We start from the raw sequence: 16,344 nt of genomic DNA on the forward strand, positions 1-16,344 counted from the left end.
TACCAAAAAGGACCACGGCCGCAGGAAGTGGGCCTTCCGCCACACAGCGGCCCACGAACACACGTCAGCCTTTACAAGCAAAAACCATGAATTAAAATCGGGTTTATATATATATATATATATATATATATATATATATATATATATATATATATATAACAAACTGCGGTGATACAAATTCGTAAACATTCGTCTGAGGTACCCTAAATGTACGTCTTCGTGCATTTTTGAACATGCTTAAATGATAACCGATGGGATAAATATGAAACCCTGACGATGGATGAACCGACAATCCAAACGTTCCCTACAAGAACTCCGATACATGAAAATGATGTCATGATTTGATTTATCCCATGAAATGCATGTATGAAAATTTATTCATTTATATACGAAGCTGTCAAAGAAGCGTTATAGGTATTGTCATGTAGTATTTTGGTAAAAATATAGCCGTATCCCTTCTTTAGGTTCTGAAATAATCATATCATAAACCTTGTTTTAGCTGGAACGCTTTATATAATATGTTGACATTCTCATTCCTATCACCATTATTATGCACGTCCTTATAATAGTGCAAGCCATGAAACAAAATATTTATAGGGTTCTTCCGGGATTTAAACCCAGCTCCGGTAGAGACCGGTCACCGGTTTCCCTGGCAAGAACCATAAACATGGATTTATTTAAAGTCAAAGGTGATCACCTTAATCAAAGGTGGTCGCCAAAGGTGATCACCAAACCATAAGCCATCTTTATCATTTTGAAAAACTTGACATGCTCTGAGCTCGAGCGCTTGATACAATAAATTCAACACAATATCCTTATCAACATTATTCCTTATTATTCTCATTATATTGTGTAAATAAAACATTATCTTTATAAGGTTCTTTCGTGATTAAGTCTCAGTTCCGGTAGGACCCGGCACCGGTTTCTCTACCAAGAACCATAAATATGTATTTATTTAAAGCCAAAGGTGATCGCCGTGCTTTTAACCATAAGCCATTTGGCAGATCGGTATCTTTATAATTTTGAAAAACTAAACATGCTCTGAGCTCGAGCGCGTTATACAATAAATTCAACATTATCCTTATCGACATTATTCCTTATTATTCTCATTATATTATGTAAATGAAACATTATCTTTATAAGGTTCTCCCGAGATTAAATCCCAGTTCCGGTAGAGACACGTCATCGGATTTTCTACCCAAAGTAAATATGAATTTATTACAAGCCAACAATAATCGTCGTACTTAACCAGATCGTTATCTTTATATTTTGAAAAGCCCAATGTGCTTCTAGTTGGAATACAACATCATATTTTGTATCAGCATTTATGGTACAGAAAGGATAAAAAGAAAAAAAAATACAATTCTACTCGATCTGCATTAATTTGACATGACAGTGTCATAAAACGTGTAAAAATATATTATTAAATCAAAATTGCATAGCATTGGCTACGACATAGTTTTTATTATTGTTTGCATATTCATGCGAGAATAAGTTCCTCACTTTACGGTCTAGGCTGAAAAGATACGAGTGTCTACGGAGACAGTAAGAAGATTTTTTTCTGATACATTTTTTGAAAACATTACATTTGGTATTTATATATATTTATATATTATAAACATATTTTAAGATATTGTCATTTTATTTTACGTTAACGAGACATTTTAGAAAAAAAGAAACTGAAAAAAACAACAACAAATACAAATGTATTCATGATCATTCTCGGAAATATACGAAGTTACCGGATATGATATTTCACTGCGCAGATCGAGCGCGCAAATCGAGCGCGAAAAGTTCTACGTGAGACAACGTACACAATCTGTACACCGTTCTTTATCAGGGTAAGGGCCCAGTCTCACTATGATGCCGGCGGAGCCCTTTTTCGTGATCTGGGCTATACCGGGATGAACCGGGGCTCTACCGGGATGAACCGGAGCTCCATCGGGGACGACCGGGATGAACCGGGGAAAACCGGGGCTCCACTGGGAAAGTATTAAAACGTTTAATACCTCCGGGATGAACCGGGATGGATCGGCAACGACCGGCGCGGCACCGGGAACAACCGGGACGGCACCGTAGCACCACCAGGGCCCATACAGACCCTGGCAGAGCTACGGCAACGCCCCGGTGAATGCCGTTAGAGTCCCGGTATAGCTACGGTATATAAGAAAACAGGCGCTCTGCCGGAACGCCACCGGCATTCTCGGGGCTCCGCCGGGGCATTTCCGGCGACGACCGGCGTAAAACCGGGGCGTTGCCGTAGCTCTGCCGGGGTCTGATGCCGGTATAGACACGTTGAGTGCCGGCGGTGTTACGGTACTACGGGGCTCGGCCGGCTTTCACCGGGGCTCAACCGGGGCACTACCAGCGACAACCGGGGCTATGCTGGGACGCTGCCGGCTTTCACTGGGGCTTTTCCGGCGACAACCGGAGCTCTGCCGGGGCTTCACCGGGATAAACCGTAGCCAGTCCGGGTTGACCGGGACTCTGCCGGGCTGTTGACTGGCTTCAACCGGGGCGGCACCGGGAAATAGTGTTACTGCGTTAAAAAATTTCTACGAATAATCCCGGTCCTCGCCGGTCGACCGCCGTTAGCAAATCGGAATGGACCTGGGCTCTATGTCGATTTTTTTTTTAAATGGCACCTTGAAATGATGCAATTTCCTGCTATCTAATCAACATTTTGCATGATAAAAGTGCATGTAAAACAATCAAGAACTTTAGTTCAGACATCAAGTGTAACAGACACACAGACAGACAGACACACAGGGATAAATCAAATGTCTCTGAAACCACTTAAGTGGTCTTTTATCTTTATGACCAGAAAATTTTTAACAGTGTTAGATGTGGACCCCCTTTTTTACCTTGTTGGATATCCTACTAGGTCACCCTGTTGGATGTTTTTTAACAAATTATAAAAATCACCTTTTAAGCAACACTCTTTTTTTCAAGTTCTATCAAGTGTTATGTCATTTTGCAACAAAAACAATACAAGAAAATTTTACAAATCAAATCAAATCAAAATTTATTTATTGTCGGTATGAAATAACATGATATAACATACCGTAAGCTATGTAAAGCTTTTGACCGACCTATAATCAAACAGTAGCAAATTTCAACACATCATAAATACATTGCATACATAAGAAATATTATAATAATAAAACACACTAAAAGCATAACCAAAGCAGTATTTTTATAGCACAGTACTAAAATGTAAACAAAAATATAATATCAGTACTATACATTCACAATTAAAAGCTGTAAAAAAGATTGCTGATCTTGACCCAAGAAACGGGCCTAACCTACCATAAAAAGAAAAGGTGTAAAAAAGGGCCATAAAATAAAAAGGGCTTAAAGGAAATTATCACCTCAAATCAGATTTAAAGGGAACTGATCAGCAAATTGTACACAATAAAAGCAACAAATACAACAATGATGAATGAAGAATAAAATATCATAATAAAAGCAAAATAATACAATGCTAATGCTGAAGTGATTATACCACTATTCAACAAATGTCTACAGCTCAGACAGGATGTCAGGAAGATCCATCCGCCTAGGATGCTTCCGAGCAAACTCTCGGACAACATTGCAAATGTTAATGTCAATGTCCCTATGAATAGAAAGCAGGCACAAAGCGGACAACCTGTCCTGACCCATTGAAGATCTCAGTTTTGTCTTTACAAGTCCTAGGGCACTGATACTCCTTTCACACTCACATGATGTGACAGGGAACACACATGCGATAGACAAAACAGTGTAAATGCTGGGTTACAGCTGTGAATCACACTGTTCAACAGCCCCCTGAAGGGTAGTAGGTGGGTTGGTAACACCTTTCCATCTAGCCTGCCACTCAGCAGGCAGGGACTTAGGGGAAGGGAGATCATCAATGAACCATTCAAGGTCACTAGCACTGACAGGAGAGGCGCACATTTGTTCAGGTATAAGCTTCAATCCCATGGCTGCCTTAGTCTGCAAATCACTGAATCGGGTGTCCATTTCATTCACAAAAGTGTCAACAAAGGGAATCGTTAGGTTTCGTTTGTAGTACAATTCGGGTGTTGCTGCTTCGATGTTGTCACGCTTAGTCTGACGACCACACAGTCTGGGTTGAGATGGCTGAACACCAAGATTGTCAGCGATAGTTGAAGCTTCTTTGAACCAGGTGTTATGGTAGGAGTCGATGTTGTCACGGACCTCTTGGAGAGCTTGCTTCACCACACTAACCTGAGACATGGCTTTGACCACATCAACCGAACGACCTTGAAGAGCAACAGTGAGGGGTTTTATGTAGCTGAGACAGCGGGTCACAATCACCAGGACAGCGATAAACTGAAAGCAGCAACAGACTCATTTTCAGTTGGTTCATTAGTTTTTGGTTTCTTGATCCAAATGGATTCAAGTGTTGCCTGTTTGCGTATTATTTTAAAAATGATTTAGTTTCATACTAGAAAAGTAATTCTTCATTTTTGAGTTCTTTTTAATTTTAATAACTATAGATGAACAACAAATAAGTTAGTCCAATTTGTAAAAAAAACAAACAAATTAATTGCCATTCATTAAGTGTGCTGTTGAATTTCACTGGCAATAACTTTTTACTCAAAATGATTATCACTCTCAAGAGCTAATACCAATTAAATTCATCAAAGAAACTTATCGAAAAATTAATGATGATTGCCCATTGCGTTCGTCTCAACTCTTTAATTGCTACAAATTGAAATATTGTTTTTTACAAGTCCCATGCGGCAGCCATTTGTAAACATTTACCCATTTAAATTCATCAAAGAAACTTACCGAAACATTAATGATGATTGTACACTGCGTTCGTCTCAACTCTTTCATTGCTACAAATTGAAATATTGTTTTTCACAAGTCCCATGCGGCAGCCATATGTAAACATTTACCTATAGCTAAATGCATCGATAAATTTCATTAGTTGAATGTATCTCATTCAGCCAATCAAATAGCGCAGTTTATCACTTACAGTCAATGAAGCTTGCACTTTAGCTGGCGTAGGTTAGATCGTCAGTACTCATGCTTGGGGGCTAATCACACAAATCGACAGCTGTTTATGGCTTAATTATGGGCATATGGCAGGAAATACACAAGTGGATATGTTTGATACTTGAAGGGGCTCATTTTTTTTTAAATCGTATCTAGCCAGCCAGCTGGGGGGGGATGGCTTTAGCCCCCTTGCCCCCCACCTAAATACGCCTCTGGTTACCAAAAGGTTATCGTTCCCACAACCAGTATCATGTTGTCCTCCACCGTCTATGTACACTGTAGTATATACACAACTATTGTCTTGTCTTACAGTCTCTGAGCTTCTGCACTCAACCGCTAGGGTCAATCCGTATACATTCGGAAAAAAGGGAGAAATTCGGACAAAACATCGTAAATGCATTTTACGTCACACTAAACCTAGCCCCAGGCCTTCAGCGCTACAGCGCTTTGATTATGACCGCTTGCGTCCGAAAACGGTTACTAGATTTACCAAAAGCGCGCGCTTTCGGTAAAAGTACCGAAAGCGCAGTGTCAGTACCGAAAGCGCACTGTTAAATGTAAATAACGGAAATAATTATTTGACCAGTTACATTTGTAATTAAAGAATAACCAGAAACTTGTATATTAATGCATGTTTCATGGACGATATCATACAAAATCGATCATAAGCGCGCTTTATAATGTCAATTAACGCTTTCGGCCACTAAAACAACATGCCACAATTCTGACGGGAAGAAATTGCGTGACAATTACACGCATTTATAAAGCAAAGAACAAAAGCTGGTAAATCGTAAGTAGACTGTGATTGAAAAGACAGAAGAACGGGCCCTGTTTGTCTGGACGATACATGGAACCAGAACGGCATTGTTCAGTGTTGATGCACTGATGCATACTATTACGAAAGTATTCCCCATTATACTGAAAAACGTAAAACCTAATCTTAACCTTTAAACAAACAGAGCATAAATAAATGAAACGATGTAAATTACGTCTAAGCTCTACCCGACAAATCTATGCACGTGGAAATAATGAGTTCCGTTGGACGTGTATCGCCTAAAGCAGCCCATCCACAATCAATATAATTGTCAATTTTATTGTCAATAATGAAGATTGACAATAAAATTGACATTGAATGGATGATATTGAAGCTTGAGTCAATGTATTGAAGAAAATCAGAGATCTCAAATATTTATTGACGGATTGTCAATTTTATTGACAAGCTTTTTGCACCCTTCAATAATATTTCATCAATATTTATACATTTCTATATGTAGCGTCGTCAAAATTTTCATACAGTCACACATGGCTAAAGGGCAAAAAATATTATGTCAATATTATTGAGTCAATAAAATTGACAATTACATTGTGTGTGGATGGGCCGCTTAAAGGGCAAAAAATATTATGTCAATATTATTGAGACAATAAAATCTACAATGATATTGTGTGTGGATGGGCCGCTTAACTGATAATAAATACATTTATATCGTCTGCCGCAATAACCACTCGTCCGCCTAGCATTAGTCAAGGCAAGCTAGCTTACTATTTGTTGAAGAACTTTATAATCTTTCGAGCAGCATTTAAACGGATTGAGATATGGGAAACTGAGAATTTGTTTTGACGTGACTACGTTTAAATTTTCCAGAATTTTTCGAACTTTGCATGTTCGCGTATAGCCATGGAAGTTGTTTATTTTGTGTTGCCCTACTGTTGGATGCGCGTATTGACGGATTATAAAGGCAATATATTCGGAAATCTTGTTGACTGATATTTAATATACACTTTATTCGGGAATCGTATTCGTGATTTGAAAGAACGCCTCAAACCATTCTTATGCACGCTGATATGCTTTATTATATGCGGTCTTACAGCTAGTCCGTAATTAATGTATTACATAATTAATGTGTTGACACTTCTGCGGAATGGCGCGCGGCGCCCTTTGTCTATTAAACTAAAGATCTGAACGTTTTCTGCACTACGGAGTTTTTAAACAGCAATCAAGTATTCAAACCCACGCTTTGCAGACAGACAGACAGACATAATAGTTTATTAATGTCTCACTTTGTTCATAAAACATAATACAGCAGTACTAAATCATTATATATATGTCTACAAAACCACTCTAAAAGAGTTACGAGAGACGATAGTTCTAAAAATTCTAAAAGTGTTCAACGATTATATACATCATAGAATCTTTCACGTCTGTTAAAAATAAAAAAAGATTATTATTAAGGAAATTCGATTTAAAATGATTAATGTTCTTAAAAGTAATAAAAATTACAACTGTTAAAAATATAAAAAAGATCCTGAAGGAAATTCGGTTTAAAATTATTAGTTTTCTTGAAATAAATGAAAGGGTATATCATCGAACAATACAGTAAGAGAAAATTTCGATTTGCACATTATAAACAGTTTTGCACATGTACTTATGAAGTGCAAAGTAAATAAATATTTGATACGAAACTGACAATGCGCACACATTAAATTGATTATATATACATGTGGTTGCGTCGCTTCATTAAAATGTCATGACAGGCTCTGGCACTGGACGAGGATGACGCGACCTTGTCAGCCGATTCGATTGTAAACAGGTAATTACATTGACCAACTGATTGTGATTTTAGCGTTACACATTTTTCATTCTTCGTGATGCAGTTAGGAATTGCGCATATAGAAAGGGTACTGCGAACTTTGTTTTAACTGATTATCTTTCACAAATACAAACCAACGTCAAATGCCGTTGATCTTTGTGAAGATATTTCTTGTTATTTTTAGCGTGACTTCCCATAAACAAAATAAAGATAAAATAATTGTTTCTACTTCCATAAGTTGTACGTTGTATAGCCATATAAAGCATTAACACGTTTAACCAAACGCCTATACGTTGAATGTTTTAAATGACGCCGGAATTGCTACCAATAATTTCCATACTGCAGACTATTTACTGCGTTATTTCTAGGCATTTTTGTTATAGAGACATCTAGGAAACAAATTCTCCGTTTGAAATGTTTGTCTCGACTGTAATGATAAATAAAACAACATGTTTAACCGGCCTTAAAATCTGCTCAGACGATTGCTTGAGACGACAACACTGCCTTCAAAATACATTTTCGAATATTATCCAAATAAGGTTTCTTAATGTATTGTCGTTCACTACATTGATACTAAACTTAATGGGCCAGAAACTATGAGTTGAATATCAAAGTTGACTATATTTTAGTATTAATACAAAAATTGAACATTCCATTTGATATGGAATCGAATACCTATATTGTGGCAAATAGTCAATCACAACATGGGCTTCTTGTAAATTGAATCGATTTTTATTACGTGTACTAAACTGACAACCTTTTTGTTAAAGACATACACATCAGTATGTATTTGTTCGAGATCGCATAGCGCGAATTAAATATGTCCTTTTTTTGACGCAAACGTTGTTTCTTGGGGATATATAATACACGGAAATCAAGCTTAGCGTATTACTTGATATACAAAGTCCTACGCTCAAATTCGAGGGATAATGTACAACCCAGGAACAGATCGCTATTATGTCATATTTCCTACATATGGAAATTTATCTTACTGAAATTAAATGGACTTGCTTACAGATTTTCGTATTTGTTTTAAAATGACTTTAAGTTTGTTTACTTACTAATCTTAAATGTTTTAATAGTCTTAACTAATTATTATGGTAAGAACAGCAGTTAAAAAAAATTACTTCCCGGGATACGTAAACGGGACCTCTGGAAGCAAAGGCTATTGCGCATTACACTGTAAACCACAGGCTATAGTGTTTTTTTTTATCAACGAAACATTAACGCTTCATAAGTGCTCAACGTTTTTTCCCATTATTTAAGGAACAACATTACAGACGCTTTATTCTTTAACCGATATCAAATAATGATCATCCATTAATTAAACCTATATTGTTAACATTATTCTTAGCCAAAAGTTTAAATTTGCTTGTTTACAGACAATGTGTTCATTCGTTTTTGAATCTTCGAAAATTATATTAACAATCGTCGTTTTACCAAATAGCGAACAAGCTCCTTTATCTCAACATTCACAAGAATTCAGTATCCCATCATGCTGATATAGACCTTTTTGTGTGAGACCAAACATTCGCTGTAATTGATCTGAGCTTTTCTTTTTGCTAACATGCATCACGTACATAGAAATCAACACACCATATGTCACCATTGCTACGTCATTGCGGCCACGTTAATTAATCGAAATGTTCGCGGCTGCATTGCGATCGGTTTTGTAAAGATGCTATGTTCTACTAGATTACAGAACAAGACACACACGACGTGTACACAGTCTAACCAAATATTATGTGAAATTTAATTAGTTATGATGGATTAATTTGTGATATCAATACTTATGTACTCCAAACAAGGTTTATTTTGTAAAACACTAAATATTACCGATAATGTGATAGTATTTGATACGGATACTTAAAGCGACGAATAAAGCTATCTTTTGATATCAAAACAAAAGAACACCATCATAAATATAACTTTTCTGTGTCGAAGGCTACTGTGTATTGATTTGAGCATTAAGGAAGACCAAAAGAGCGAATACATTGTCAGCAGCAGCGACAACATTAATCAACTGATATAGAAACATTTATGATGGTTTGGATCATCTTGTTGAAATCTTGCAGCTACATTTATCAAGTGCAGTGTTAACCATCGGATTTGCACACAGGTTAAACAAGCTTCATACTCTTAGCTTCAACTGCTTCTACTTCCTCCTACTACCTCTACTACTACTACTCTACTATACTACTACTACGCTACACTACCACTACACACGACACGACACGACGACGACGACGACGACGAGACGACGACGACGACGAGACGACGACGACGACGACGACACGAACGACTGAAACGACGACGACACGACACGACGACGACTACGACACGACGACGACCACACGACCACGACGACTACGACTACGACGACGAAGACACGACGACGTACGACGACGACGACGACGACGACGACGACTACACTACGACTGACACGACGACACGACACGACCACGTAACGCGACCACTACGACTACTGACTACGACTACTACTACTATACTACTACTACTACTACTACTACTACTACTACTACTACTACTACTACTACTACTACTACTACTACTATTACTACTACTACGTCGTTTACTACTACTTCAACTTCTTCTTCTACTACAACTACCACTACCACTACCAATACCAATACCACCACTACAATTACTACCACTACCATTTTTTTACTATTATTATTATTACTACTACTACTACTACTACTACAACTACTACTACTACTACTTCTACTACTACTCCTACTACTACTACTTGTTCTACTATTACTACTATTACTACTACTACTACTATAAACTATACTTGATAGTGCTTGCTACAAAAACAATCAAATCTAATCCCAAATTCTAAATTCTCAGTTATAGATATATTGCCTAAAAAAGTTTCTATACCTTAAGATGCCGGTTATAAATGAATGATAGCAATCATATCGGAAGAAGTAGTATTCTGTTGGTTAATGCCACAAGTGCATTCAAATGTTAGTTTTTTTTACATTAGTTAAAGTGAAAATAAACAATAACAACTAAAAAGTGAATAATAAGAAATAAGTGTACATGAGATAGACATTCTGCTTTCGCGTGTAATGTCTATACACTTTTTAAAGGATTATATTATTATGTTATATCATAAAACGTAGATTATAATGTTATTCAGAGTATCCGTCTATATAATATGTGTTGATAGGCCCTTGTGAAGGCGCCGAATGTTTGCACGAGGCACACGTGGGGGCCAATGACGTCATTGGCCAAGACACCGCCTCTAATGGCGACAGACTTAAGTTCCAGGCCGGACCACTAGATGCGGAAAACCAGGTTTGAATTTGAGTTTTCAGACAGCATGTTCACGTTTTCATTGCGCGCTAATAAAAACATTAATCAGTGTCTTCTTTATGAATCGTTCACATTTGGTTAGAGCATTAATCTAGTTTAGTATACCTCAAATTTGATATTGGCCTGATATATTGGTTTATACAAAACAATAAAGTCTTCATTTTCGGTAGGATTGACTCAGATGAAACGAGGTAAACATTTTGTAATCAAGATGAAGTACATTTTATCCAAAACATCAATATCGAAAACAGCTAATCCGTATTTAACTAACATTAAACGGAAGTGCTTATGACGCCATTAATAAGATGACAAGCGTTATTAAACGTTTATTCTTGCAAAAATGCATAGCCGTATTGATTATAGTGTTTAGTGGGACGTAAGAGTTTGATAAACAATTAAAAACAACGTAATGTCATATCGTTTGTAATATATCAGGATCGGAGCGACTAAACCAGCGTCTCGGCGAGCATTGCAGTTTTTAATTCACTTAAAGTATACTAAATGATAAAGAAGTAACCTGTTATTCGGTAAATAAAATATACGTATATATTAACGGAATATTCGTTTATATTTACGGAATTTTGTATTGCTCCATAAAATGTATGTTATAGAAACATAATTATACAACATATATTATGGTCATTAGACCAACGGTCTTTAAAACCAGTTTGACTGGCCCTGTTGCATCACACAATAGGAATAAACAAATTGCACGAGACTGGCATCTTCTAGTTTATATTCAGTGACGGTATTGGAATGGTTGCTTAATTTTAAGACGCTGCACTGAGGTGCCTTCCTATGCGATATTTAATTGATCTCGCATAGATTCGTATAAAGAACCATTGCCTTTTGAATTTTGATTTCAGTTCCATGGTGCATTAATGCATGGCGACGACGTAGCCGGGAAACAACACGATGAATCCGAGCACAAGCATGATCATTCGCACGATGGTGACGCACGGGAGACAGGGGTACCAGGCATGCATGAGGTCATACACAAAGGCATGCACGGCCAGGATCCCATGCCCGTGCACGAATGGGATACTTCAACGAACGGTGATAAAGTCACTCAGCAGGAGCCATCGAGTGGAGAGAAGTTAATGCATGGCGTTCTAATGCACGGAGATGCAGACTTTACGCATAAATCCAACGAAGAAGTACATGCATCTATATCGTCAGATGAAAATGGTGGAGCCGCAAAACCGAGTCTTGGAGAGGACTTAATGCATGGCGTTCTGATGCATGGTGATTCTGCGCACGCGCATGCGCATGGCGGAAGTGATGATGTATCAGATGGAAGTAAAACGATTGGTCCGGATAGCGCGGGTCTGCACGGAATTTTAATGCACGGGGACAGCTCGATCGGACACGACCACACAGAAGAAGATTCAAAATCTAAACAGGAAGTGTTCTGGGACGTGAGGCTAATAGCGAGCATGGGCTTGGATGAAGATCTCATGAAAGTAATTGATCTGAAGAAAATAATAGAGAAAGACCAAAAGGAATATGCGGACTGGATCTTGAAGAACCCGCAGTATCAGGGGGAACAGATGATGGGATCGAGTAACGCAGAGGTCACTGACTCGGTGCTGAAAGATATCGAATTGATGAAGAAGCGGTACCTGGAGAAGAACAATCTGAAGTTAGAAGAGGATGTAAAAGGTACGAAAGATATTCCATTCACGGCGGAAGACGCCAATGCAGTGCTGGGAGAAATGGGCGGCCATGGGAAGGCACTTGAAGGGGAAGACATGACACACAATCTTGAACTTTTGGGAAGTACGGAGCCTCTTAATGCGCGGCATAAAGTTAAACTCGAACTTCTTAAACACCATTCAGACGAGAAATAGGCTCAATAAGAGTTTGTCTCAATTTCTTATAAGATACAATGGCAGAATTTAAACTGCAGTTTTTGGTTGTTTTATGGCTATATATAAATATATATTCCTGTTTTACAAAATGTTTGATGTTTAACGGGTAAAACAATATACAAATATGTAAAACAAAATATGACGAAAACAGGTTATTGCTTGAGAACAAATATGTCTGTTAAACGATTGACTTCGAGATGCGCCGTGGGAACGAAAATATACGTATGTGCTCACGTGTTCTATTTATGATGTTGACACAGATTAGAGTGGAAAAGACAATTCGCGTTCTTCAAATGATATATGTGATACTGATGTAAATGTTTATTAAATTGTGCTGTATCACAATACGTTTAGTACTAAATTAGATTTAAATAACTTTTGGGGCTAATATAACTCTGCAAAACCTGCAGCCCACCAAGATTTCAAACATCTATCGATTTTTGTTTATTGTTTGGCATAGCAATATTACGTTGGAGAACACAATCTGGAAATGATCTAGTTTACAAATACATGTTAAGTTAAATATAAGTGAAGCTTTATTTAGTAAGAACCAAGTAACACAGTATTTACTCATAAGTCTTCAATACTTAACCCATTAATGTCTAGCGTCCCATATTTGGTCAGTATTAATTATTTCAGAAATAAATATACAGTTATCTCTGTGGAATTGCTGTGCTATCAGTCCTTTGTATCAGGTAACACCAATTACGCATGAAACAGAAAGATATTTCATGCATTCATAAGGCAACATTTAACAACAAGGAGCAAATTTTTCTTGGACTGACAATGGCTCAAAAAAGGTATGTATTTATTTATGCTAAATTATACAATTTTTGTAATAAAGTCAAAATTATAGATTTGTAATATTGTGTTTTGTTTATAATGTACACTAATGGAAATATAAGTATTAACTTATTTTCCTTTGACTTTTTACTAATCAATATGATGTCCCAAATATGGGACGCTAAGCACATATGTGTAAAAATTTAGATTAAGTATGGTCTGTAAAAAAACAAATAATAATATTTTACAACTACATTTATATAAATTTATGTCGACAGGCTCACTCTAAATGATGTGTTGCATCTTTTGGAAGATGATACAGACTTTCAAGAAGCTGATGTGTTCATGACTGGACCAGAAGATGCTACAAAAAGTGATGAGGATAGCGTAGATGAAGACCTCGGGGCAATATAAACAATTTGACAGGGAACAGACTTCTTGCTGATGGTCAGGCCCTGATTGTGGAATGGAATGACATCCACCTTGTATATATGGGCACGAACTGCCACAAAATCCCTCCAGTACACAGGGTCCAGCGTTGGTCAAAACGTGAAAGAAGAATAATAGAAGTGCAACAGCCAAACATTATTGCGGAATACAACAGATGTACAGGAGGTGTTAATATGGATCAAAATATCAACACCTACAGAATTGGTATTCGGATAAACAAATGGTGGTGGACACTGTTTGCGTTTATCCCGGACATGGTTGTTCAAAATGCATGGGTCCTGTACAGGTTATCCGCCAAATATCAGAACCAACCCATGGATCTTCTAGACTTCAGGCGGGAAATATGCGCAGAGTACCGGCTGCTGTCAGGCAAGACAGGCGCGACCACTACATTGCGCCAAATAACACACAGAGAAGGTGTGCCTTTTGTGGCGGAAAGTCAACCCGGATCTGCGTGAAGTGTAATGTTGGACTCCATGACAGATGTTTCGTAGCATTTCATCGCCAGTGATAAGTGGAGATATATATTTCACAATTCATAGACAGGTGATTGGATTGTTATAAACATGCCGAAAACATACATTCATGCATATTTGGAAGTAAATTTGTCATGACATAAAGATGGAATATATATGAATATTGATATCTTATGTGTCTGGCGTCCCAAATTTGGGACATGACTAAAATTGCATAAAGCATTAATATCCCAATAGTAAATATCATTATAAAGTTGTTTAATAGCATAATTATATAGTTCCTTACAGTTTATAATAAAATTGCAAAAAATAAATAATGTGGTCATTAATGGTATTGAATTCAAAATACTAAATAACACATTATCAAAGGATTCAAATATATTATAACATTCAACATTTCGTCGTGTGCCGTTGCAACAGTGTTCTGTCAACTATCATAAACATAGAAATGTAACTGCTTCATTGATACGAAAACGCGAATTGTAATTGATTTCTCACTCGTTGTAAGCCAAACGTGTCAAATTACTACAGCTGTCGCCTTGCTTTATTATCATCCAGTACCATTCACTACCAGTCTAATCCAATTACAACACTATGAATGATCGCGTATACACGTTGTAGCTTTTTGTCGATGTCTTGTATGACATTTTTTAACAAGATATTTGACAAGCAATACAAGTCTCCTACCGGTGAAACTCCAGCATTTTCAGTTTATTTTTTTCTTGTATATTTGTTTCCATAACAACAAGAAAACTTGACGAAGAAACAAAATGAAATGACGTGCATATTGCCATATGTCCATGTTTCAAGTTTAATGAACAAATATGAAAAACTTTTAAAGTTATCGCAGGATCCAGAAAAGTGTGACAGACTGACAGACTGACGGACACACAGAGCGCTAGCCATAACTATATATTGTTAATTTAAACGACAGCATGATGTTCGTGTTTATAAACACAAAACATCAAATGAGAGTTACAGTTGTGCAAAAGACAAATATATTTTTTCTCTTATTTCTCTTATATCTATGTTTTGTTTAACCAATTTGAAAGCTAAAACATTGGTCTTGTTCAATGAATGTTTCTAAAACAGTAAATTTTTATTAACACTATAACTATTTATTTAATAGTTTCCGTCAATTATTCCCCGACTTAACGCCAGAATCCAAAAGCAAATTAGTTCAAAATCCGCTCAGGTAATCTTTTTATTCCTAGCTTATATTAGGGTTTATTACTGAAATCTGTCTCTTCCTGTGTTCACTTTTAATTGCCAATCATGTATAATACATTCATATTTGCATCAAATTACACTGCTTACATGTTAATGCCGGTCGGCAGATTTAGTTCGTAGAGCTTTGGACAACAAATCCGAGGATAGCGGATGCCATTCTCGGCACAGTCACATACCCGTTTAATGAAATGTCTCGAACTTATGTAATCGGATGTAATCCCCGTATATCTAGTTCCAGTATGCTAGTTCCAGTTTAAGAAACTTTCCAAGAAATATGTGAGTTGGTTTACTGGCCGCATTGATAAGGCTGAAATACTGTTTAAACGGAGAGAAATCTAATCAGGATTAAATAAGAAAACGTAACAAAATAAAATAATTTTTACGGCAGTGATTGCCTTTAGCCTACATGGGAATTATTTGCTGCAGAGTTCGGAATAATATTTGACTGATTTATCTCCCCTGACACAATTTTACTTGTTGATAAAAAGATATAATTTATCAAAGATGTATTAAGTGTATTCGTATATGTCGCCCTTCAGAGAAAAACATGTACATCTTGATAGCAAAAATAGATATATTTTAATGGGGGTCAAA

At 37.0% G+C, this 16,344-nt stretch overlaps 2 protein-coding genes across 2 annotated transcripts; one reads left to right on the forward strand and one right to left on the reverse strand.

Annotated features, from left to right (window-relative positions):
* Positions 1-3,774: 3,774 nt before the first annotated feature.
* LOC127834329 (52 kDa repressor of the inhibitor of the protein kinase-like) lies at positions 3,775-4,908 on the reverse strand. The gene is made up of 2 exons (XM_052360076.1): positions 4,798-4,908; positions 3,775-4,335 (listed from the first exon to the last, which is right to left on the reverse strand). Exons 1-2 carry the CDS (start codon positions 4,843-4,845, stop codon positions 3,775-3,777), a joined length of 609 nt encoding a protein of 202 aa, XP_052216036.1. The 5' UTR covers positions 4,846-4,908.
* A 4,794-nt stretch (positions 4,909-9,702) lies between these two features.
* On the forward strand, positions 9,703-13,454 carry LOC127834786 (uncharacterized). Its single transcript, XM_052360822.1, has 3 exons — positions 9,703-9,714; positions 10,795-10,922; positions 11,807-13,454. The coding sequence occupies exon 3, from the start codon at positions 11,822-11,824 to the stop codon at positions 12,788-12,790; it is 969 nt and encodes a 322-aa protein (XP_052216782.1). The 5' UTR covers positions 9,703-9,714; positions 10,795-10,922; positions 11,807-11,821; the 3' UTR covers positions 12,791-13,454.
* Positions 13,455-16,344: the final 2,890 nt, after the last annotated feature.

Source organism: Dreissena polymorpha, chromosome 6 (assembly GCF_020536995.1).
Source record: "Dreissena polymorpha isolate Duluth1 chromosome 6, UMN_Dpol_1.0, whole genome shotgun sequence".
Lineage (NCBI taxonomy): Eukaryota > Metazoa > Mollusca > Bivalvia > Myida > Dreissenidae > Dreissena > Dreissena polymorpha.

Coding starts and splice junctions, on each gene's coding strand:
- LOC127834329 (XM_052360076.1), bottom strand. CDS start 4,845: ATGAAAGAGTTGAGACGAACGCAGTGTACAATCATCATTAATGTTTCG. Junction 4,336..4,797: donor CAATCATCATTAATGTTTCG/GTAAGTTTCTTT, acceptor TGCTGCTTTCAG/TTTATCGCTGTCCTGGTGAT.
- LOC127834786 (XM_052360822.1), top strand. CDS start 11,822: ATGCATGGCGACGACGTAGCCGGGAAACAACACGATGAATCCGAGCAC.